Here is a 24,524-nt window from a genome sequence, read left to right as displayed (position 1 = left end):
AAAGGATACGGGTTCCGTTCACGCCCGAGATCTTGAAGTCGTCCAAAAGCTGCACCACTTTCTCCCTGCTGGGATCATTCTGGTCTGTGTTCCTGACCTGAATCCACCAGACGGGGAAAAAAAAAAAAAAAAAAAAAAAAAAAAAAAACTCAGGCCTCAGACAGTTTTACTCTATGTTTCAAAAACATTTTCTTTGGTTTAGTACAAAATAAACGGTTTTCATTTGATGAAATCACTTTCATCGGGGCATGTGGATACACCTGGGTTTCATTACTTCATTCCCAGCATACTGTGGCATTCATTTGACGCTGAATGGTCTCGAGAATAATTCATCGTAATGGTCTGTATGTCAGCGCTGGTGTCGGGAAAACTCACCGATCTCAGGAGCTTGATCTCATCGAGAGCCGTTTCGGTGTAGTGCTCTGCACTCTTAACCACTTTCATGGCCACAAAACGTTTCCCTCTGCAACCAAAACAATAAATTACCTCACAGTACTCATACCTAACATATAAATGGCATTGGAGGGAGATAAAAACAAAACAGACAGGTAAGTGAACGTACTGTATGTCCCAAGCAAGCCAAACAGTGGAAAAATGACCCCATCCCAGCTTGCGGATTACGTGGTACCGTCCATTGAACAGGTCACCTATTTTCACATGGTGATAACCACCTAGAAAATAAGTTTCTGGCTGTTAAAACACTGTACATATGGAATTATTTTAATATCAGGGTCCAAAATGAACACTGTCTGGATTCATACTTCATGACTTAAATGCACCTCTTCAATGATTCTTGAAAAGAAAAACTTATTAAATATATTATGCTTTATTAAAATGGCATAATCGTTAACTGTTTTGGAAAACTGTTTAAAAACAAATCTTTTCATCCACCATTTTATCCAGCAAGTCATGCAGTGCAACCAACAGGCAGACAAACGTAAGGAGAAAAAAGTAAAACAGGGAAAAGATGACTCTTTTGACTAGAGAAAAAATAGATAATTATTTTAAATAAGGGTAATAATTATGATTATTATGATAATCATTATTATTAAATTAAAATATTAAACAAAATAAGAAATATTACTATTGTAAAAAATATTTTACTGTAAAATAATAAAGTCTAAAATGTAATAAAACAATTAAATATTTTAGAATAATACTACAAACTCAATTTCCTCCAAATGATAAACTAACAAGCTTTTTGGCTATTTATGCTTTCCATTACAAATCTAGTAAAATGGGTTGGTGCACACTGTGTTCCCAAATGCACGCAGACACAGAGATGGAGTTTGTGAGGAACAGAACACAACACATTTACCATGAACTGAGTTGCTAAAAACACTGAAAACATTGAATCATGAGCTTCTTGCATGCAAAAAGATAAGTGCTGTGCTTAACTCTGAAATGTGCATTTGCGTAAAGTTTGCATCCCCCTTTCAGAATCTGCAAAAAGTTAATTATTTTACCAAAATAAGAGGGATCATAAAAAAATGCATTATATTTAGTACTGACCTGAAAATGATATTTCACATAAAAGTCATTTACATATAGTCCACAAGAGAAAATAATAGCTGAATTTATAAAAATGACCTAGTTCAAAAGTTTACATCCCCTTGATTCTTAATACTGTGCTGTTATCAGCATGATCCACAGCTGTGTGTTTTTGTGAGTCCCTTGTTTGTCCTGAACAGTTAAACTTTCTGCTGTTCTTTAAAAAAATCCTTCAGGTCCCACTAATTCTTTGGTTTTTCAGCATTTTTGTGTATTTGATCTCTTTCCAACAATGACTTTATGATTTTGAGATCCATCTTTTCACACGGAGGACAACTGAGGGTATGCAACTATTACAGAAGGTTCAAACGCCCACTGATGCTCCAGAAGGAAAAAACATGCATTAAGAGGCGGGGGTGAAAACCTTTTGAATTTGAAGATCAGGGTAAATTTAACTTATTTTGTCTTCTGGGAAACATGCAAGTATCTTCTGTACCCTCTAAAGGGCAGTACTAAATGAAAAAAAGACATTTAGGCAAAATAAGAAAAATGTATGCATCTTCATTCTGTTCAAAAGTTTTCACCCCCCAGCTCTTAATGCATGGTTTTTCCTTCAGGAGCATCAGTGAGCGTTTGAACCTTCTGCAATAGTTGCATATGGGTCTCTCAGTGTGAAAAGGATCATTCAGGTAACAACACAGTATTAAGGGTGAAGTAAACGTTTGACCTCAACTGTATATTAAATTAAATCGCAGCAATTTAATAACACGTATCGTGATTTCAAAATTTATTTTGATTAATCACTTAGCCCAAATGGCAAAAAGTATTGCGAAATATAATGCTGGATCCTGTTTACAATGCATATGCTTTCCTGTACACATGAATCTCTCCCAGTACTATGATCACAGGACTCCTACCCTTGCAGTAATCATTAGGATCCTCTTGTTCTTCATCATCTGAACCCAAGATCTCTTCATCTTGCTCCTGCAGTGAGTCAGGCTGCTGTGCGGCTCCCCTCGGGTGGGGATCAGGCCTGGAGAAAGAAAGCTTATCATTAGAAAACAGATGCAACAACAGCCGAGTAGCAACCACAACCCCTGGCCAAATGTTTTCACACATCTCATTCTAGATGTGCTAGTTACAGGAAGGCAACCAAATATTATCAAGTGGCTTTAAAATGCTGTTATTTGCAATAATTGGAAATCCTCTGAGGGGGTTTGATGCATTTATGATTTAATACCACCTTTATCGTGCTATTGCACCATATGATCTATGAATGTCCACTGGGCTTCTCTGATGTGAGGGTCAGACGTTTATGAAAGCTATAAATCAGTGCAGGTGCAATGTTAAACCGAAGAGACTGCGGGTATATTGCAGAGTTACAGAGACGGTCTTTGCTGATTCACTATAGCTCAGAGTGAGCCGTGAAGGAAATCTTAAGAGGCGTCAAGCTGTGAGAAATCATAAAGCATTCGTTTTTTTTTTGTTTTGTTTTTTTTTGAGTCAAGCTGCTGCAGCAAACTTGAAGGGATAGTTCACCCAAAAATGAAAATTACCTCATGATTTACTCACCCTTAAGAACATCCTAGGTGTATATGACTTTCTTCTTTCAGACAAATTCAATCAGAGTTATATTAAAAAAAAATCCTGGCTCTTCCAAACGTTATAATGCCAGTCAATGGGTGTTGAGATTTTGAAGTCCAATAAAGTGCATTCATCCATCATAAAAAGTACTCCACACAGCTCTGGGAGGTTAATAAAGGCCTTTTGAAGTGAACTGATGTGTTTGTGTACGAAAAATATCTATATTTTTATCTATATTCAGCCGTTCGAACGAATCAAATGAATGAATGATTCAGTAATTAAATCTGTGACTTGCCGCCACCTACTGGCAGTTTTTGTTTCATTTTTAAAGTATCTTTTCAGTTATTTAAATCATTTAACATTTCTATATTCAATATTTTAGATTTAAAACATTAATATCAACATGAATTTATGAATTTAATTGCACTCATGCCACCTCTGAGCCTCATTAAACATATGAAAATATACCTACAAACCACTTTTGTGTTTTTCTGTGTCACCTCTGTAGTACAAATACATTTTGTTAATACTGATTTCATTTGATTGGTAACATTCCTATTCTGTTGTTTTAATTAGACATTTTGAAAAAGCTTATAAAATATATATTTTTAATTTGACATAAAAGATGACATACTTTTAATAAAGTTTGCCATTACAAAGGTAAAAACAAAATTCCCCTTTAAATCACTTTAAGGATTCAAATATCACCTCGTAATGGGAAGGCTAATTTTTGATCAGATTTGTTGGTGCTCCTAAAATTTTGACTGTGCTCCCTTTTGTAAGTGAGGAGCACAAGTTCTTCTAAAAAGAAAAGTAAAGCATAGAGCCCTGGTAATCCACTATTTTGGAATTGCAATAAAAAGACAAAGTATACACCTGAATATGTGTTTAAATGCATTCAGCATTTTAATCATACATACCCTGTCAGCATATCACGGTATGTGGGTCAGTTACGGATTTCAACCAAAAAAAAAAAAAAAAATGGGGGCATGTGCCAAGACTTGAGTGAATAACAAGACCAGACGGTTTACGGTTTTGCCTATCCGATTGTTTTAATTACAGATTTGTGATCCATTCATTTTACCTGCATTGTGTCTAAATATCTCATTGACCTTTTCAATATCATACTATTTGCGGTGTTATTTCTATTGGTTGGCTGCACCAGCTGCGTTAAGCATTAATGCGATTAGATATGCAGCTTTGTGCCGTTCCCGCTGATGAGTTCGCCTCGCTGTGTAGTGTAATCTCTCTGAAGCAATTGGCAATTTTCTGCATCCTAAACCGGGCTCTGAACTGAGTCTTGGAAGTTCGAAACAAGTCCAAAATAGCATAAGCCTTTACAAGGACACTTTTTGAATTCGTCATTCTCAATACGGCTTATGAACAATACACAAAGAATGTCTGAAGCAGTGGATTAAATGCGGCGAGTCATTAAACATACATGTTTTCCGGTTTCTTTCTGTTGGTTTAGCGCAATTGTACAATTTTAAAGCTGTACATTAAAATTTGGCCAAACTAAATAAACTGAGATGGAAATTAAAATTAAATATTCATCTGCAAGAATTATGAATAATAAATGCAGTTAAACAGGACAGCCTGACATTGGAGCATAGAAAAGCTTTTTTTCCCCACAAATCCCAGACAACATCACATATCACAGATTGTTCCCATAAACATGGAACGGTTTAATTGAGAAGCTGTTATCTCTATCTGCTTACCAACCGAATCAATTTTGCGCTTCGTGCATCAGTGAGTATTTCAATAATGAACATGCCACCAGCGGCAAATACACTGCAAACGTCTACTTCAGATCCTGGGGATTTACAAATTCTGCTCTTTTGACTTGATTAGCTTTTGATTGGAGCACGCAAACTTTGCAGTTTGCACAGACACCACACATATTCTAATGAACATTAGACGACGAGAACGATTGTGTAGTTGTGTGCTGTGGGCTGAACGTGGTGGGTGCAAATAATTAATTTAGCCAGATCTCACAAATTAGAGGCTTTGCTAGTGGGAGTTAATTAGTGGAGGTGCGTGTGAATGTGACGCAGGTCTGGGGGGAGAGCTATATGTACACACACACACACACACACGTGCATACATACATTCATGTGCCTATGGCTCAGAGCAGAGCAGATGTTGAAGCACAGCAGTCCTGCCGCTCTAATCTTAACTCTCATACAAAGTGCTCATGTGAAGGGCAATATAGCAAGTATTCATTATATTTGCTATGATATTTGCTCAAAAATGATTTTTCTTTGCTTTTAATTTGGTCGTTAAAGCTGTATGATTTCCACAATGCGGAAAACACAGATTGTATAACACAGAATGACACGGAATGTGTCAAATGTGTCAAATATCAAAAGTAGGTCAGTACACTTAAATTAAAATGCAACAGGAAGTAGCGTATGTGAATACTATTTAAATATGAATCCTGCATGTTCTGCGTGAATGAATGGCGCAGACGCGCTGTTTCGTTTACTACGCAAATATATTATTAATACGTGACAAATACATTATTAAATGTAATAATAGTACTACTAATATTACTCCTCATAAAAATGTTATTAAAACTATTTTTGAAAGAAATATCTACCAGCACATTGATTTACCAGAGCAGAATAATGCAAATACACAACACATAATTTCTGGGAAAATAATAATAAATTATTTTGTATAAAATCAATTAATTAGAGATGCTTTTGATTATTAAATTTAAACCAAAACCATTGGAACCATTAAAATGAAAAGCAGAAATGAATGGAAAACAGAATGTGGTAAAAAATGAAACTGAATTTCAATTAAAATTAAATTAATTTGCATAACACTTTTAATAAATTGCTGTTAAATATTGTAACTTTCATAATTGTAATTAATTATATCATTAAAAATGTATTTAAAAATGAAAAAAAAAAAAAAAAAAAAAAAAAAAAAAACTGAATCCAAAAACTGAATCCAAAAAAATTCTAAAGAAAAAAAATAGAATCCAGAATAATTAAAATGGAAAACAAAGAATTTGGAAAAAAATAAAAATGATTTCATAGGGCCCTAAAGTTAGTAGGTGGAGCCTCATAGAATGGATTTGTTGGTCTAGCACATCCCAAAATTTCTCAACTGGATTCAGATCTGGGGATTTCAGGGCCAAAGCAACACCCTAACACCCATTTTTTGCAGTGTGTCAGGGTTATCGTCTTGCTGAAAGAGGCCACTGCCATCAGGAACACCATTGCAATGAAGAAGATGGTGATTATTGTGAAGGTGGTACATGTCAAAGTAACATCCACATGGATGGCAGGACCCAAAGTTTTCCAGCAGAACATCGGCTTGCCTTCTTCCCATAGTGCATCCTGCTGCCATCTACACCCCAGATAAACAACACACAAGCACACATCCATCGACCTGATCCAAAGGAAAATGTGATTCATCAGACGAGGCAATCTTCTTCCATTGCTCCATGGTCCTTTTGGTGGTGAACAGAGGTCATCATGGAACTCAGACTTACTGTGATGCACTGTGTGTTCTGGCAGCTTTTTGTTATAAACAGCATTAAGTTCTTCAGTAATCTGAGCTAAAGTAGCTGTTCTGTGTGATTGGACCAGATGGTCTATCACCGCCCCCCCATGTGCATTAATGATCCTCAGACCCCCACAACCCTGAAACCGGTTCACCATTTGTCCTTCCTCACACCACTTTTGGCAGATATTGCACTCCACAAACTTGTTGTTTTGAAGATACACTTGCTAATTTTACCTGCTTCCAACAGATGCAAGAACTGACTGTTCACTTGCTGTCTAACATATCCTATGCTTGGACAAGTGCCATTGTAACGATATAATCAATGTTATTCACTTCACCTGTCAGTGGTTTAATGTTGCAGCTGAACAGCGTACACACACTGAAAGGTTGCAATGATGGATTGAAAAAGCGGTTCCAGAGCCAGTACAAAAAATAAATCTTGCACTATTAAGTCTATCACCTGTTACCCCATTGTATAACCGACTACTCATCTGGGAAACCCACGTTTCCTCCACGGCTGTGCTCGTGTCCTGCCTCACTGCTCATAAGCAAGCCAATAAAAGAATTCCAACTTAAATATTCATATTCATATATTTCTTTGTTTGGTAAATAGCAAGATACTTTAAATTCAAACAATGACTGACTGACTGAATATCAGTAGATAATATTTCTAAGCTAATCACCCAGCCCTATTCAAGTACAGACTAAAGACATTACAGTCTCGTGAGAACCTGCACCCTGACTAACTGCTTTATTTTGATCAACTGCCAAAAATAAAACATACACAACCAATTCTTGAACATGGTGGAATTATCGGTTTTACTTCTAGAAAGAGTGTGATGACAAAAGTGATGACGTTTCTTAGATAAAATGTTTTCATATTATCATTCAATACATTTCAAACTATTCAAAGACAGATGCAATCATTAAAAGATGACAAGAGCAGCAATCTGAGAGCCGACAGTAATGAATGCTGAAAGATCACTGCAGACACAACACTCAGCACAGCAGTTAATGAGACGAGCCACTGAATTAAAGAACAAGACGTCAACACATCATTATGTTTTTGTTTTTAAATGCTACATAACAGAGGTGTCCAAACCTGCTCCTGCGGGCCAGTGTCCTACAATGTTTAGCTCCAACTTGCCCCAGAAGTTTCTGAAGATGCCTGAAGACATCGATTAGCTGGTTCAGGTGTGTTTCATTCGGGATGGAGCTAAACTTTCCAGAACATTAGCCCTCCAGGAGCTGGATTGGACACCCCAGGTTTATAATGAGCAAAAGAAATGTGTGAGATTCAGCTGTAATGTACATGTGGCAATCATGACCTTACAAAATGTACATATGAGAGTGAAGCGAAAACAGAGCACAACATGTTTTGAACAAAGAAGAACTTAAGTAGATTTGATAGGAACAACGTGATACCGAGTTTGGTTACCTGGTGTTGCCAAGCAATGTCACAACTTATTGCAGTCATATTGAATTCAAGGGATGTGCAGTCATGGGCGAATGTGCACTACATGCCCAAAAATATGTGGGGCAAACTGACACCACACCCATGCTTGCTTGTTGAAGCACATTTGGGTTTAGAGTTCAAAATTAATGGGCATTAGGGAGTATTTCCTCCTTACAAGCTTCCACTACGCTGGAAAAACTTTCCACTAGACGTTCCAACATGGATTTGCTCTCATTCAGACACAAGAGCATCAGCGAACAGCATTTCAAGTCTTTGTGCAGAGCAGTCAAGTTCTTCACATAAAAATTACACATAAAATAAATGCTTGATTGTTAATCATTCTTTATATATAACTACTGTAATGAAGTTTTGTTTGTTGTCTTCAGATAGCAACTGTTATGCTGCTGGAAGGATGGGAGAAAGACAAAACTTTGCCTAATAAGATGTGAAACCCAAACGTCTGGAGAGATTGTAGGCGTCCCTATTTTGCACAGTTGTCAGCTCAGACAGCACAAAGCAGGCAACATACCAGAATGCCTTGCATTGCTTTAGTGTCAGTCTTAGTATTCGCTTGCCCTTTCAGTAATGTCTTTCAGTAAAAGGACATCGGCTATTCTGTTATTTTTGTCTATTGACCTAAAGAAGAACAACTGAGCAGAAATGCAAAAAAACTGTACCTCAGAATGGTTTTTGGTAATATACAGGACATATAAACAATCCCGGCCTCAACTCCATTGACAGGAAGGGCAGAATTTTTGCTGTCGAAATGACTAGAGAAGTCCTGCATATGTCACAAGTCACTGTTTCACCAGAGGAACAACTATATAATTTTAATTAAAAATTAAAAGGTCAAAAAAACATGCATGGATAAATAATTCACCACAAGATCAATAAAATAAACAAAATACAAAAGGCTGAATTTCCAGCGATTTGAGACAAGACTGGGCTAGTTTTGAGTAGCAATTGGGCGTTTTTTTGTTGTGAAAACCTGGCAATCCTGCATGCTCCAACCAGTTCTTCATTTTGACATTTTGTTTAGCAAGCAAACTGCGCCCACAGCCAATTTGTTTAGCTGCTAAACTGTAAACACATAAAACAATAATGGTGGATACATTAGCCGAGTGCTAACGTGACTAACTGATGAAACAATGCCGTTTGTAAACTAAAATATGTCTAAGTTACATTCTTTATTAATAAACTAAAAAAATAGAACAACGACAGTCTGATTTATCGAAACTATTTCAGTAAGAAAGAAATATCGTGGTTTACCTGGAAACCTAAAGCTGGATATTTTGAGCACTCACTTGAAAAATGTACACATAACGTATCAATCATACTTACAGGTTGTGGTTTGGAGACGCTTGCTGGTCCAAATAAAGAACATTAAAAGGCAATGAAGATAAAAGCCAAGATTAGAGAAGCAGTCCTCGGTAAAGCGACGACAAACAACAAGGTTCAAATTGTATTGCTCTGGTATCATGGAAAAAATACATTTTAAACCACTGATTCTTCACGTCATCATCTTTCGGCAATGAAAACAAAACAAACTTGCTTTCACAGCACAGAACACAGCGATTTCGACAATGTAAACAAACAAACAAACAAAAGTGTTAATCAGTAACAGGAAAAAGATTCGAAAATATGACAACCCGTTAAGGCGATTCAGAACCAACTCTTTCTTTTGAGAAACAATATCTTTATGTCTAATGCACTTTTTTGATTAACAACTTTGCAGACTGTTTACATTGAAGGACAGCTATACGTTACAAACGGCAAAAAAGATATTTTTCGAAAACCTACATGGCCTGCTCTTTAAATACTTTGCATAGAGCCTTATGCAAATTTCTAGAAAAGCAACTCAACTCCACTGCTATAAGCTAATGAAATGTAAAGCAGACCTAAAAATAATCTGACCAGAAATGAATCATTTCAGTGTCGGAGCAACGAGGGGTTAAGTGCCTTACCACAGTGATAAAGCACAATCTCTGCAACATCCCAGTATAAGTTCTCATCCATCAGATCTTAGCCACCATATTAAATGTTTGATAGGAATGAAAATGAAGCTGTGAGGTACTGAAGTTCAGTGTGTTCAATGGACTGTACTGTTCTTTTCAGTTGCCAGACAAAACTCATGCATTTACTGACCATAGTAAGAGTAAATCACAAAATTATACACTGAAAAATTTAGAACAGCAGTAAAACAGACTCATAACCAGATTAAAATTCCTTCTGGTCAACTCTCTCCTATTTGAAATCCCATTGCAGCTAAATGTCAACAAACCAGCAGACGATTATTAATTTCAGACCTATTCTAGCAGTCAGCATCAAGTGCTATATATCACTGTAAACAGGAGAACTTGAAGTTTTAGTATAGCTCATTTAAAGTCCCAATTTTCCTTTCGAATGAATGAATTTCCAAAATTTTATGAAAATAGCAAGCAATAATTGGAGGTTTTTTACTGTGTACTCAAACAGAAACTCATGAAGTTTGGATATTTTTCTTTAGAAAGTTGTATTTGGGTGTTTTACACTTTAAAATAAAATTGTATTTACATATAACATTCTCTAAGCAAGTTATAGCCATTTATTACAATATTGTTATAGGCTTTTCAGTGAAAAAGTCGTCTATTCAGTTTAATGACAATACAGATGTGTTCAAAAATGTTTAGGAAGTAAAGTAAATGGAAACGGTATTATATATATTTTCAATCAGAATACGAACAACAAACGCAAACAGTGCAGCAAGTAGTGAAAACAATTGCACAAATGGTCTTGTGCAACAGTGCAAATGATTTCACAAACTACACACAAAATGAGAGAAAAATATACAGAGTGCAACAGAAAAAAATAGTGCAACTGATCTTTATAAACTACATAAGAAGAATTACCATAATGGCTGTATTCCGTGTTTTACAGGGACAGCGCATAGCCACGTGAAAACATAAATTGCAGTGCTCTGTCGTGTGTTTTTCTATGCTTTTTCAGAGAGTGCTGTCATGCAAATGTGTTATTTTATGTTTGTTTTCATGTACGCATGAAGCACTTTACTTTCACTTTGAGTTTGTTCAACTAGATGACAGTTTGAACCAATCTGGGCACGGGGTGGGACTAAGTGTCAAAAATCGTTCCTGCTTAGCTGAGAGGAACGAAATGCTTTGGTTTCCTCTGACGATTCAATGCGATCAAAATGTGATGACGTAATCAGTCTCTGAATATCCATATGAGACAAACTTGATACAGGAAAAAAGCAGAGAATCTCGTCTTTGCGGCACTTTTTAAAGCATTCAGATGGATGAGCGGTTCAAAAGTTATTAAATATTTAAGAACAATAGTTATTTTTAGCCGCGGGCGGCTGTCTCGGTCTTTGAGGGTTAACAGTTGCTCTGATTGATGGATAGTCAGTGAGGTTGCAAAACTCTCTGCAGAGACAGTTCTCTGTGCTGAAGATTCAAGATGTCAAGGTGAATTGAGGTTTGTTCAGTCTGTGGAAGATACTGCTTGGAATGCAAAAGACAGATTCATGGAAATCTACAGAAGCAAGTGGACTGAACAAACTTTTTTGGCTGGTATACAGAAAGTCTGGAACACAACGGACCTGCGTGTGTGAAATATTGATTCTTCAGCCAAAAAACGTTTGAAAGTTTAAGAAACATCAGACCACTAAATCCTCTAATTCAACTCTCATTTGTTGCACTGGAGTAACACAGACTGCTCATTTTTGATTCCAGAAGCAGTGTTTTATTTAACTCCATTAATCCTTTCAAGAATAATGATCAAAATTAAGACGAGGAATCATTCCTCTGGTTGTTTAAGCTGGCAGGAAGCAATAGAGGGGGATGTAATCTACTGTTAAACACGCCATTGAAATTCAGCTTAATCTCAAGTCTACAGCGTATTGTTTCTAGCCTCAGACGGCACGCCTACAGACCGTCTGATACATGCTGCACGCAAAAATGACAAGAGCTTTCAAAATCATAAGAATGAATCCAATGCAAACTGTCAAGAATTGTCTAGGTCATATTTCACCCCAAAAGAACATAAAAAAGCAAAACGAAGCATCATTTTGTAATGCCACATCATTTGTTTGATATTTTTAAGACACATTCTACTTATTGCAGTAGTTTACTAGTCTACGTAATGCTATAAGGGTTTTAAAAGATTACTTTAAATTAATAACATTCAACAGACTGTGACCCTGGAGCATGCATATTAATCATATTCAAAAACACCCTTTTTGTGCTTTAGCTTGAAATTAAAAGTAAATACTACACAGCTCTCACAGAAAATGTTATCAAATTTAAAGTTGGAAAAGCTGTTCATAAAAGCGGTCCATAAAATAATCCTGTGTACGAAAAAATAGAGACATCTGTATTTATCAATACCAACCATGTAAATATCTACAAATATACAAAAAACTAAAATAAAATAATGCTAATGTGTATAGTGTTGTTTAAATAATTTTGTTTTGGAGTAATTTATTTATTTAATTCACTATTTTAATCAATACTGGACTATAGTGCTATGAATTTGAGTGAAAAAAAAAAAGTGCTTTTTAAATGTGCCTTTTTTGTTTAATTTTTTTTTTTCTTTATATTATGTGACCCTGGACCACAAAACCAGTCTAAAGTAGCACTGGTATACTTGTAGCAATTGCCAACAATACATTGTGTGGGTCAAAATGATCGATTTTTATTTTATGCCAAAAACCATTAGGATAATAAGTGAATATCACGTCCCATGAAGATATTTTGTAAATTTCTTACTGTAAATATATCAAAACCTAATTTTTGCTTAGTAATATGCATTGCTAAGAACTTCATTTTGACAACTTTAAGGGGAATTGATCAATATTTAGATTTTTTTTTGCACCCCCAGTTTCCAGATTTTTTATTTATTTATTTTTTTTCCAAATTTCCAAATATTGTCTTGTCCTACCAAACCATACATCAATGGAAAGCTTTTTTATTCAGCTTTCAGATGATGTATAAATCTCAGTTTAAAAAAAATTTACCCTTATGACATATAAAGCATTTTTTGCTATTAGGGTGCATAGGTTTGCTATGTTTGATGTTTACCAAATATCAGCTCAGCACATTGAGTCATTCATATAAAGTATGTTTGTGAATCTATGAAATTCGCTTTACTATAAACCCAGGCTTCTCCATTGTGATCGCATCACAGGTGACGAGTGGTCAGAAAGGCTGCATCAGAGAGGCTATTTTCTTATCGCCTCACATGGATCCTCTCTATGAATCACATTTCCATAATTCCCTCCATTACTTTAAGTTGTTTTTCAGCGAAGGAGGCTTCTATTAAAAGCCTCAAGCCTTAGCAACCAGCCTGGACTATTCATCTGAACCAAAACTTCACCTCCCGAGCCTTCATAACACATTCAGCCAGAGAAAAACAAGGGGGCCGTGTGTGTCTGTGCACGAGCGTCGTGAGTGGGAGGGAGAAACGTTCGGCGCACAGAGAGTTAAATTCACTCTTAATACAGAGCTCAGCCTTCAGAAGTTCTCTAGCCCACACAACAAACCACAACACGTCTGACATTCTCTTGTCTTGTGTCAGAGTGCTCACGCATGCATCAAAACAATCTGCTTTTCCAGGAACGCCAGGCTCTGAAAACCCTGCTACCATTGTTTTCATTTGCGTGCGAACTGCATTGCAGCATCGGAGCCCCAAGCACAGCAAGGTTGTTGAAATCGATTTCATTTAGTGCAAAACCTGTCCCGTGTGGATTTTCCCACCTGTGGTTTTGCTCGGGTAACAATCTTCTGATTGCATCGATGTTGCCGTCAGTAGAGGAACTTGGTGACTTTACCCCCTTTATTGCAGTGGCTTTTCATTAGCCTGCAATCTGGGGTGCAGCTTGAACGTATACAAATCTCGATAAAGGTGAAGAAGCGGTTTTATCGCATGGCTCCCACCCAGGCGGCTGCAGCACAGCGTGCATTCAACACGTCTCCCTTGCTTTCATCTCCCCTCTGCCACAATTTATCTCAGTCAGACTCTTTAATGCTGGATTTAATCTGAAAACTTCGCACAGTGTGTGTCCACCAAGCTTTTTTTAAGCAGCACCTTCAAGGACACGAGTGCATGCCTTTTGAGAGGAGTTTGATCAATTCAGAAAGATGCACGCAGAGCTGCTACAGTTTATTTTTATGATAAATCACTGCACTGTGGTGCACAGTGCAAATTTCTCACATTTTGGGAAACTGTTTCTATTCAGGTTGGTATATACTTGACATTAGAAAATACTTATTTCTCTTTAGTATTGGCATTATCCAGGATTATACTATATGTACAAAGATAATTCAGTTTTGGCAGCAAATAATTGTATTACTTAAATGCATATTTGCATACACAAACATTGTATGAATATATATTTTAATTGCATACGCAATATTTAAATGAAATGTATATACACACACATTTTTCTGCTTTTTAATACCAATAAAACAAACAGTAGTTTTGCTGCTAAATACGTGCATAATTAAATATTTATGCATACATGTTTGCTTCTTTTCATTATATCAAAACATTGCATAAATATATTTTTGACTAGTGGTATTGCTGTAAATATTTGAATGATGAAATATTCACTTTTTTCTTTTCATTATATCACCAAAACATTGCATGAATATTTTTAATAGCAGTACTGCTGCTAAATATTATGATACACTATTACGCATATAAATACATTTCTGTCTTGCGGTCATGTGAAAAAAAATGTTTTCATCGTACAACAGAACTAATGTTCTTATGCAACTCTCATTTTTAAACTGTGCATAAACTGTAAATTTCCTAAAATATCCCTAATAGTTCATTTCAGTTTAAATAATACAACTAAAATAAACTCATCTAATTTTAAAGAATTATTTTTTCTTTCGAAGCTCAGAGCATAAAGGAAAATAACTCGACAAAAGCAACTATATTAAAATACATCCACCAAATTGTCAAATCAAAGCTCTCACACACATGGTGCAACAGACACACACTTAAGACACACCAAAGACGCAAACAGAAGTGCAACTTTGCTTCTTACCTACAAGACGCGCGGATGCCCATGAGAGAGAGTGCTAATGAAGGCAACAGGGGCTGGCAGGCCAGAGACAGAGCCATGTACCAGAGGCAGAGGAGGGCCACCTCAGTGCACACAGATGCACAGTGAGGCTGAATGCTGAGGAGCCGGAGCCGTCTGCTCACTCGCTCGTCCCTCCCTCTCCTGCTCGCTCTGCTTCCGTCAGCAACGAGAGCCCGCCCTCCCCTCTGTGCCCCGGGCTCTGATTGGCTGGGGAAAGCTAGCACTGCATTGCAGGTAAAAAACACAGCCGCCTCCTCATTTCTCCCTCATAACGCGACGCGCTCTGCCGTCACTCATCCCATCTGCTCTCTCTCTAATTACAGCAGAAAACAGGCAGCAGCAGCTCACAAGACGACGAGTTGGACACTCTCTTGCTCATAAGATCTGCGTTTCAGTCTAAACCAGCCTCTTTACATCCTTATTAGTGATGGCAGGTAAGCAGCAGTGAGTCATGGCAGTGAGAGAGAGGGTCTGTGTAAGAGGGCACTCCACACAATCAATTACTCTTTTCTCTCGCCCCTCTGAGACGTACACAACCACATGAGAGATACTTGACTGAGAATATCTCAAATGAAAGACCCCCATCTATCATTTTAACGGTTTTATAGTATCTATTGCAAGCTAAAGCACAGCAGCTTTCAGGAGGGGGAAACATTGAACTTGAACTGCAAAAGCCAATTAGACTGACGTCTGTTTCCCACAGACAGTGGAACAGCTTCTGCTGCAAAAACAGCAGCTCTGCACTGAAAAATCTTGACCATGAATTGGGAAAACAAATTGAGAAGAAAAAAAAAATACTACTGCCAAATGACAAGTTTTTTTTATTTTTTGCACAAAAAACATGTTTTAATGTGACTTAGAAATGGCTCATACGAGTCATTTTTTTCCCAGAAACAAGCTGGGACTATAAATTTTGGAATCAGTACAAAAAGAACCACCTCAGATTAAAAATAAATAAATAAAATGACTCATAGGAGTCATTCGTTTAGGAATCAGTTGAACTACACTGATTGCACTTGATGTTTTGGATTGGAAAAAAAAAAAAAAAAAAAAAAAAAAAAAAAAAAGAATAGATCCAGAGTCATTTATTAAGGAATCTGCACTGGTCATAATGCATGTTTTTGGTAAAATAACCGACACATAAGAGTAAAAACAGACCCACAGTCATTTGTTCAGTACACTGTGGTCATTTGGACTACACTGGTCATAATGCATGTTTCAATTGCATGTTTCAATTCAGTAAAACAAATGATAAGAGTCATTTGTTCAAGAATCGGTTGGACTACACTGACTGCACTAAATGTTTTGGATTTATAAAAAAAAAAAAAAAAAAAGAGAGAGAAATAGACCCAGGAATTCAGGAATCAGATGAAAGTTGTGTAGATTACACTGGTCATAATGCATGATCTTGATTCAGTAAAACAGCTACACATAAAAGTCATTTGTTCAATTACACTGATCGCTCTATATGTTTTGGATTCAGAAAAAAAAAAAAAAAAAAGTCCCATAGACATTTGTTCAGGATTGTCATTCAGTCATTCGGACTACACTGGTCATAAAGCATGTTTTTGATTCAGTAGAAAAGAAAAAAAAAAAAAAACTGGACCAGAGTCAGTTTATTTAGGAATCAGTTGGATTACACTGGTTCCGCTCTGTTTTTTTGATTCAGTAAAAAGACGGGCCTAATAAAAAACATTCACTCAGGAATCAGTTTGACATATCTGAGCTGGCTGGGCAACACTGGTCATGCTGTATGTTTCTGATTATTTAAAATCAATCGGCTCATGAGAGTAATTTTTTAGGTTTACTCATCTAGTTGTGATGTTTATAAGAGTAAGTTGGACCACACTAGTTGAACATTGCATATTTTTGATTCAGTAAATAAATAAATAAATAACAAGAAATCAGTCAGACTATACTGTTTGTGCTCTGTTTTAGATTCATAAAAGACCTGGCTCATAGAAAACATTTGTTCATGAATTGGTTGAAATACACCAGGATGTTTTTGATTTAGTCAAAAAGAATCTGCTCCTATGAATCATCTGATCAGGAATCATAGACTACACTGTTCATGCTGGTCCTCTCCTCAAAATGACCATGCTAGATACAAATGCCGATGTTGACAAGCCTTCAGCTCATAGACATCTTTCTATTTTTTGTCATGCTTACTTGACCACATAATTTCTCCAATTCATCTGAAATTAAATGTTTGTTTTTTATTATTTATATATATATATTCACCTCTGTTGAGGTCAGACACAACAAAACCTGTCCAAAGTGGTGCTCCAGACGAGAGCATAAGAAGAGTCAAGACAGACAGGTGCAAACAAACACAACATAATTCACTCTCTCAGTCTCCACTCATCAAACACTCTTCTAATAGATGGAGAGACGTGGGTGGAGGATGCTGCTATGAACTAATACAATGTAAAAAGACAACAGACTCTTCACTATGAATCACAAATCACTGACTGTCATGGAGCTGTTCATTAAAATCTAAAGATGTGTAGACTAAAAAAGTCTCATGCAAGTGCACCACCAAAAAGCTGAAAAATGTGCAGCATGCAGGACTCTTCAAAGCAAAGCTGCCCTGGTCCTACAGTAGGACACGTCATTAGATAAAATGCATTTAATGCTCTACTAGTTTCTTAGCAACCACAAAACCTTTGGCAACAGAAGAAAGGTAGGGTCTCTCTGACTGACAGGGCTGTAAAACACTTTGCCACGTGTATTGCATAATTTAACATTATGCAATTAACAAGCCTTTCATAGTGCTGATACATTTATATAAGCGCTTGCGTGTGTCAGTACTTCAGGAAGTATGCACTTCACCGCTTTAAATTCTTGACATTTTGTTCCCGTTACAGCCCTGAATTAATTACACCATTTGAGAAAGGAATCATTTCCGCTGCACATCAACACATTTACGCATCAAAAAAAAAATGATTTGCGTGTTGGCCTCGCAGCAAGCACTGACACATCGAGTCATGGTGGGCGACACAAGTGTGACATTTTTTCGAACCCATTCCCCTATCATTTCCTGTCTCTGCAGCAAAGGCCAAAAACTGGAAAATATTTATTTCCTTTTGTAGCTCGTAAAAGGAACTTTATAAATCTTTATAGCTTTGCGTCAAGTGTTTTGGGCCAAATCTTTTCCTAAATGCAGATCTTTGGTTAGCTTAAACAGGCTCTCCAACAGGATTTGCCAGTATTTGGGCTTTATCCATTGGGCTCTTGAAGGCAAAAAGTTTTCAGCTCCTCCCTCTAAAGAGCTGACAGGAAACCATTCTGTTACCCACACTTGTGATGGAAACAAACAAATATAACAGTATTAATATTAAATAACTATATTAATACCAATATTAAATAATTAATAGTATTAAATAACTTACTATTAAATCAACGTCTAACCTTTGGCGTATGCTATACATTTCTAATTGCAGGTAATCTGTATGCTCAGCTCAAACATGCACTTTGTTTTTTGTTTTTGTTTGCACTAATCAGTTGGTCCATAAGCTATATAAGCTTGAATAAACACTTTTTTTTCCTCACAATTCCATGATATAAATTTGCAATTGCAAGTTATAAACTCAGAATTACATTCAAAAGATAATTAACTTAAAATATGCATAACAGCTTACTATCCACCTTATTTCTCCCATTAGAGCGGACACTGCCATTTTAAAACTTTTGTATGGATCTGGCTTCCACTGTCATTCCAGCTATTTTTAGCCGTATAAAACAGCTCATTTTGCTACCTGATAATGCAAATTGTTGTGTCCTACTATATTTTAATTTAAGTAATGTTAATTATAAACACACTGGTTTGTAGTCCAAAATGTTTTACCGTTTATTGCACTTTTTTTTATTTTTTACCTGTTATTCTTTTACCTATTTCCAGACGGCGGCATATGATCCGGAAGTCTGGCACATTCAAAGAAAATGTTTTACATCTGTGTTGAAAAATAAGGTGGATATAGTGCATAATAACCAAATGGAATGGAATTTCTTTCACTTGATAAACTATTAATTTATAATAAGTGAATAAATGAAATATTCGGACATCTATCACTTCATTTTACATGTTCATTAAAGATTATTGTGAATACAAGAAGGGTACGTGCAAATCCATAAACTACTAGGCTAATTGGGTATCTGTATGCTAAAACAGTTATAGTGGCCATGATAACCAGGGGTGCATATAAGTGGTCCACAGGTGTACATGTGCGATCCAAAATAAAAAATGCGGTGTGTAAATAAGTTCAGACCACTCATTTGTGCACCAACATGGTTGACAGACGTTACTGCACAATTACCATTTCAGATCAGCAAACTGCAATATTGTATAAGATTTCTATTTGAACTGAAAGCATAAATCCAGGCTATTCACTGTCGTTTTCAAAGCACAATGCAAAACTGTAACTTTTCATTCACTGATTGTGTTCAATCGGCGATGCTAAGAGTCAGCGCATATACTTTTGGCAGTGCATCCAGCTTAGCATTTTGAAAAGGAAGGACCAGTTTGGCTTTATATTAATTAGGCTAAAAAAGCCATGTCAGTAAGAAAATATTCACGTATTGGAATGCTCTGAAAAGATGAAGATGTAGGTCAATTTATAGTGCCATCTTTGAGTTCCCTCATCTTCATTGTTTGCTTGCTTTGTCACTTCGATGTCACTTTTGGGGTGAATTCACTTGCCCAATTTGACCACAAGGGAAATTTGAGTGTGGAACTTTTACACCCTCATGTGAAACTCCCAACAGTGTTGATTCCTAATAAACTGACTGGACATCACCCGCAAAATGTCACTGAACAACCTTAGGAAGCATAAAAGCTAACAAAAACTGACTGAATACTGATTGCACGGTGTATTTGGCTTGTGCTTCATTTTCAGATTAACTTTATTCACAGCATAAAATATTACTCAAAGTTTTAGGTTGTCAAATGGCTTCAGGCACTCTCCAGGCATAACTTTACTCTTGGTGTCTCATAAATGACTCTCTCCTAAAGAGGCCAAAGTCTGAGACTGGTGATGTCTGGATAGACTGTTTTATTGTAGTCCCAGAGCTCTAACAAATACTTGTCATGCAGCTCAATTTGGTATCCTGATCTTAGCACACAGACAGTGGCAGATATGCCAGCTTTTCATTTTATTTTCATTTTATTGTGGCAGTTTTCTACTTCTGAATTGTCCTAGAGCTTCTACAAAGGAAAGTTTGCATCTTCAGTTAATATATAACCACTTCATGTCAATGTTCAACAGACAGCTGGCTGGCCTTCATAACAGCAGAATTCAATGAATCCACTCTTTCAGGGATATTCACTAGTGCAATCAAACTCATTTTTGTTGCACAGCACAGCAGACATGTATCCAGCACTCACCTAGGCCAACAAACATTTTAAACATGTAGTTGTGGCTTTCCAAATGATTTAATTATCTGCTATTATGAGGCCCAACCACATGTTTCATTATTTTCCGCTACAAAACAAGCTCAACATTCATGGTTAATTAACCAACGAATGCCGAATCCACTTAAGCACTTAAGTTTGCCACTGACCACATATTTAAATCTTTGTGAAGTGCCCTTCACATTACGTTTGGGTAAACGCATGATAAAGATCATTCATTATAATGCAATTTAGCACTTTCGAGTGAAATGCAAAATGCATACTGTCTGTACCGCGCTGAATGTGTAACCAAGCATTTTTTTCAGTTAAGCTTTATTGGACAATGAGGGGGTGTCATACTAAGAATGATGGAATTAGCTTGCGGTCTGAGAGCTGCAGTTAACTGAGCATCATTGGGCATGCTAGATTAAACCTGCTGTGTTATGCAATCTGTGCCAACCAGAGAGAGGCAGGTTATCACAGGGCATGATGACAGCACATCAGTCTATGCTGATTCAGTCAGTGTGCATTTTACAGTAGTACATGCATTTCATAACTCATCACCGTGCCTCATTCAGCTGCAGCAGTGACACTACACATAGACAGAGACTGTCGCTCGGTTTCCGTTTCTGCAGCGTTGCACCAGGTAGCCCCACCCAAGTGGAACACTTGCTTTTCATGCATATTGCCCATGCAAAACTCACTGCCACAATGCTAGGGTATAGTAGGAGGCTGGTATGAATTGCTGCTCCAGGAGATTCACCATCCTGCAGAGTTTAGATGCAAACCAAATTAAACACACCCAAAAGAGTTAATCAAGGTCTTCAGGATCACTATGAAAGTTTCAGCCAGGTGTGTTCATGTAAAGCAAAACTCTGCAGGAAGGTGGCCCTCCAAAAGCAATAAGGGTGCGACAATAAATTGACTTGTGGATCGATAGAGGTACTGCGATAACAAAACGATATTATTGTGGTCACATGACGATATGAAACGATACAGGCTTTCTGGTCAAAAAGTGTAGATTTTTAAAATATGCTAACATTAGGGGTCTTTAAAATTATGTAAGGGGCCATTATGCTTTGGCACAGTATCCATCAAACAAACTAAAATCAAAAGCACAATCAAAATGGCTTAATCCCTTCATGAAGTCTGTTTTCACTGCACGTTTTAAAGCGAAGCACACACTTCATTCAGTTGAACTCTGAATGAAGCAGTGAACTCATTTATTGCATGTACTGCGAGATTATTGTACGCTTGGGAACACAACAGCCACCAGTTATGCTTTATTTTCACGGCAGATGATTACAGCATTTCAATACGTTTGTAGTGAGGTGCGTTTTTGTAAGCCTGTTTTCACTGAAACTGTTTTTCCTGAGTTTTCCTTCACAATAGTTTTCCTTCACTGCCCTTCCGTCAAAAGAAAAGCCTAAAAGCACAGTATGAATTGCTGACAGCTAGTGGTTTAAATGTGTAACGTTACTGCAGTCCAAATTCAAAACATCTCTTTCAAGTATTGAAATTAAGAAAGTAGTATTGTAATTTCCATGCTGCAGTGTAAAGCAAAAATAATATACTTATGAAAAATTAACTTTCATTTATTTTACAGTGCAATTGTTTTACAATATATGACTGCTGGTGTCATAAGAATTACAATAATATAAAATTGTTATTATTATTATATTCTAATTTGTTTGGCTTTTAAAACATTAGTGTAAATGTAGTTTAGACTGAGTATACCAAAACTAAAAAGAGGGTTGAGTACTCTTTAAAGTTCAGGTACAAGTCAATTCACTGACTTATTTTCTGACTTAGTCTTCTTCTTAGTTAACTCTCAAAGTGCATTAGACAGAAGAATTTAACTTTAAACTACACAAAATTTTCATTTTTATCCAAGTTTGTTGTTGTTGTTTTTTTTGTTTTTTTTAATCATCGCGTGGAGTTTATATCACGATATTGCATCCCTAATCACGATTCTCTCTTAAATCGATTCTGAACAGTTTTTTAACAGCAGAGGGCACTGCATGCTTTAGAAACAGCCGTACTCAGCTTGCTTCCACTTCCTTACACACACACAACTTTAACCTGAATTAATTATTCATAAAGTACAAAAAGGTTGAAGTGAATTACTAGCCTAGAGCACCATCTGCTGTTAAAAACTAAGCTCAGAATCAATTCCAGAGAGAATCACTATGCATTCAGAAAACTGAATATATTTATCGTCACACCCTTAAAAAGCAGCACAGGCCTTTCTTAAGATGTTCCAATGCTTATGCTCTCTTGGACAAAACTAAGTCTGATTGCATTTAAAAGTACCTCTGCTAACAAGCCATGCAATTTGAGATATGATTCATGCCTGTGCGGGCCAAATTACATACCTACTACTTAAGGTTAATGGTTCCTTCAAATCCCTGATCCCAAACAACACTGCCAATGATGATTAGAAAGTACCCTAGCATCTCTGAATTCAGATCTGCCAATTTCATGACTTTAAGGAGTTGGTCAGGTAACTCGAAACAGGAGCCGCCCTGCTGCTAAACAGGCCAGTGCAGCATCCGCATGGCGCTCAGCTTCCCAAAACTGTGACCTGATTTGGTTTCATACAGTCCGTGCTGAGAGCCACACACGCTGCCATCTGCAGTCCTCCAGACCCCCTGTGCTGCAGTTGTGGAGGATACAGCTTACATAATGAGCGTCCTCACAGCTAGACAAATCCCAGCGCAGTTGACTGCAGCCTGAACTGCGATGCCAGCCCTTTAAGTTTTCCAGCACTGCACCAGAACTTGTGCAGGGTGTATACACCTGGGGAGACACAACTTCCTAACTCACACACACAGGGTGCACATACAAGAGTCCGAACGCACTTTTGCAGAACTGGGCGGTCAGCAAGTTTCATGCACGCATGCATCAGCCGCCCCAGCAGAGAGAAGTCTATAAGACTCTACTAACAGAGGATTCTGCAAACCCATCCCACTTCTTCAGCGCAAGCATGCATCCCACAAAGGAGGCTATTGTGGTATGCACTCTCCAAAGAGTCCCAAAGGAACAATCTAACCCGAACCTCACCCAAACGCATCAGCTGTCTGATTAAAATTGTATCCAGCATCAATAAGTCAGCAGTGCCACCTCAGCCTCCGCTCACACACACACAGGCACTCACTTGCACCTCAGACCGCTGGCGAGTTTCACCACGGCGGTGTTGAGCGAAACGATCCAGTCCAGGAGCCACATGGCAGAGGAGGACAGCGCGGGGCAAGACGGCACGGTGCGAGCCACAGTTGAACCGCGGATGAGACTTTCTTTCTAGCTCCTAGAGTGTGCCAGCTTGCTCTCTGCTCACTGGCCGCCTCGACACTACCGATCCGACACTAGTGAGCTGGAAAACAAGGCAGCGCAGGAGGGAGGGGAAGGGCAAGAGAAACAAGAGCAGAGGAGGAGGGTGATAAGTGAGTGAAAACTCACTCTCGTCTAACACGGCGTGGCGTAAACGCAGCACAGGAGGAGAGGGCACGATGACAGCTTTTATTAAGGCTCACTGTGAACGCACACCCCGCCTCTCTTCTGCAGAAGGGCCGGGCCGAAGGTTCTGTCGGTTTGACATGTTGGATTTCAAGGACACAAGCAGACCCCAGAGGGCATGTTCCCTTCTGTTTGTGCTTCACCTGAGCATTCAGTAGATGAAAGTGTGTGTGAGTGTGTGTGATGGAAAAAGAATAAAACGCATCAGGCTTGATGGCTGTCACAAAGCACTGTTATGTAACGGCTCTCTTCAGGGCAGACGTGAGGCTGTCCACTATTTAAGAGAGGAACACACACACACACACACACACAGTGCATGTCTTCACAGTTCCATCATTTAGTCCCAGAATTCTGCGGTGTATTTTAGGGTGTCAGTGATAGATATTACATTTGGTTCTCTGATTCTTAAGCAATGGTTTGTTTTACTTTTGTTTTAAGAGACAAAGTAAAGATGTGACTGGAAAAACTGGCCAAATGTAGGG

General features: G+C 37.5%; 1 protein-coding gene across 5 annotated transcripts in view; it reads right to left on the bottom strand.

The window, feature by feature from the left end:
- Positions 1 to 24,524, bottom strand: part of srpk1b (SRSF protein kinase 1b) — a 40,400-nt gene that overhangs the window by 12,667 nt on the left and 3,209 nt on the right. For 2 of the 5 annotated variants that reach the window (XM_051122686.1, XM_051122690.1), the window contains exons 1-5: positions 15,099 to 15,259; positions 2,409 to 2,524; positions 563 to 671; positions 376 to 463; positions 10 to 97 (exon numbers count right to left, since the gene is read on the bottom strand). In XM_051122686.1, coding sequence (XP_050978643.1) covers positions 10 to 97; positions 376 to 463; positions 563 to 671; positions 2,409 to 2,524; positions 15,099 to 15,175 — 478 coding nt within the window. In that variant the 5' untranslated portion in view covers positions 15,176 to 15,259. Of the gene's footprint in view, positions 1 to 9; positions 98 to 375; positions 464 to 562; positions 672 to 2,408; positions 2,525 to 15,098; positions 15,260 to 23,683; positions 23,889 to 24,524 lie in introns of those variants that run through there. The other 3 variants (XM_051122687.1, XM_051122689.1, XM_051122688.1) reach the window with 3 other exon arrangements.

The sequence above is a fragment of the Labeo rohita genome, chromosome 11 (genome assembly GCF_022985175.1).
Source record: "Labeo rohita strain BAU-BD-2019 chromosome 11, IGBB_LRoh.1.0, whole genome shotgun sequence".
Lineage (NCBI taxonomy): Eukaryota > Metazoa > Chordata > Actinopteri > Cypriniformes > Cyprinidae > Labeo > Labeo rohita.
This window is presented reverse-complemented; position numbering and strand designations above follow the sequence as displayed.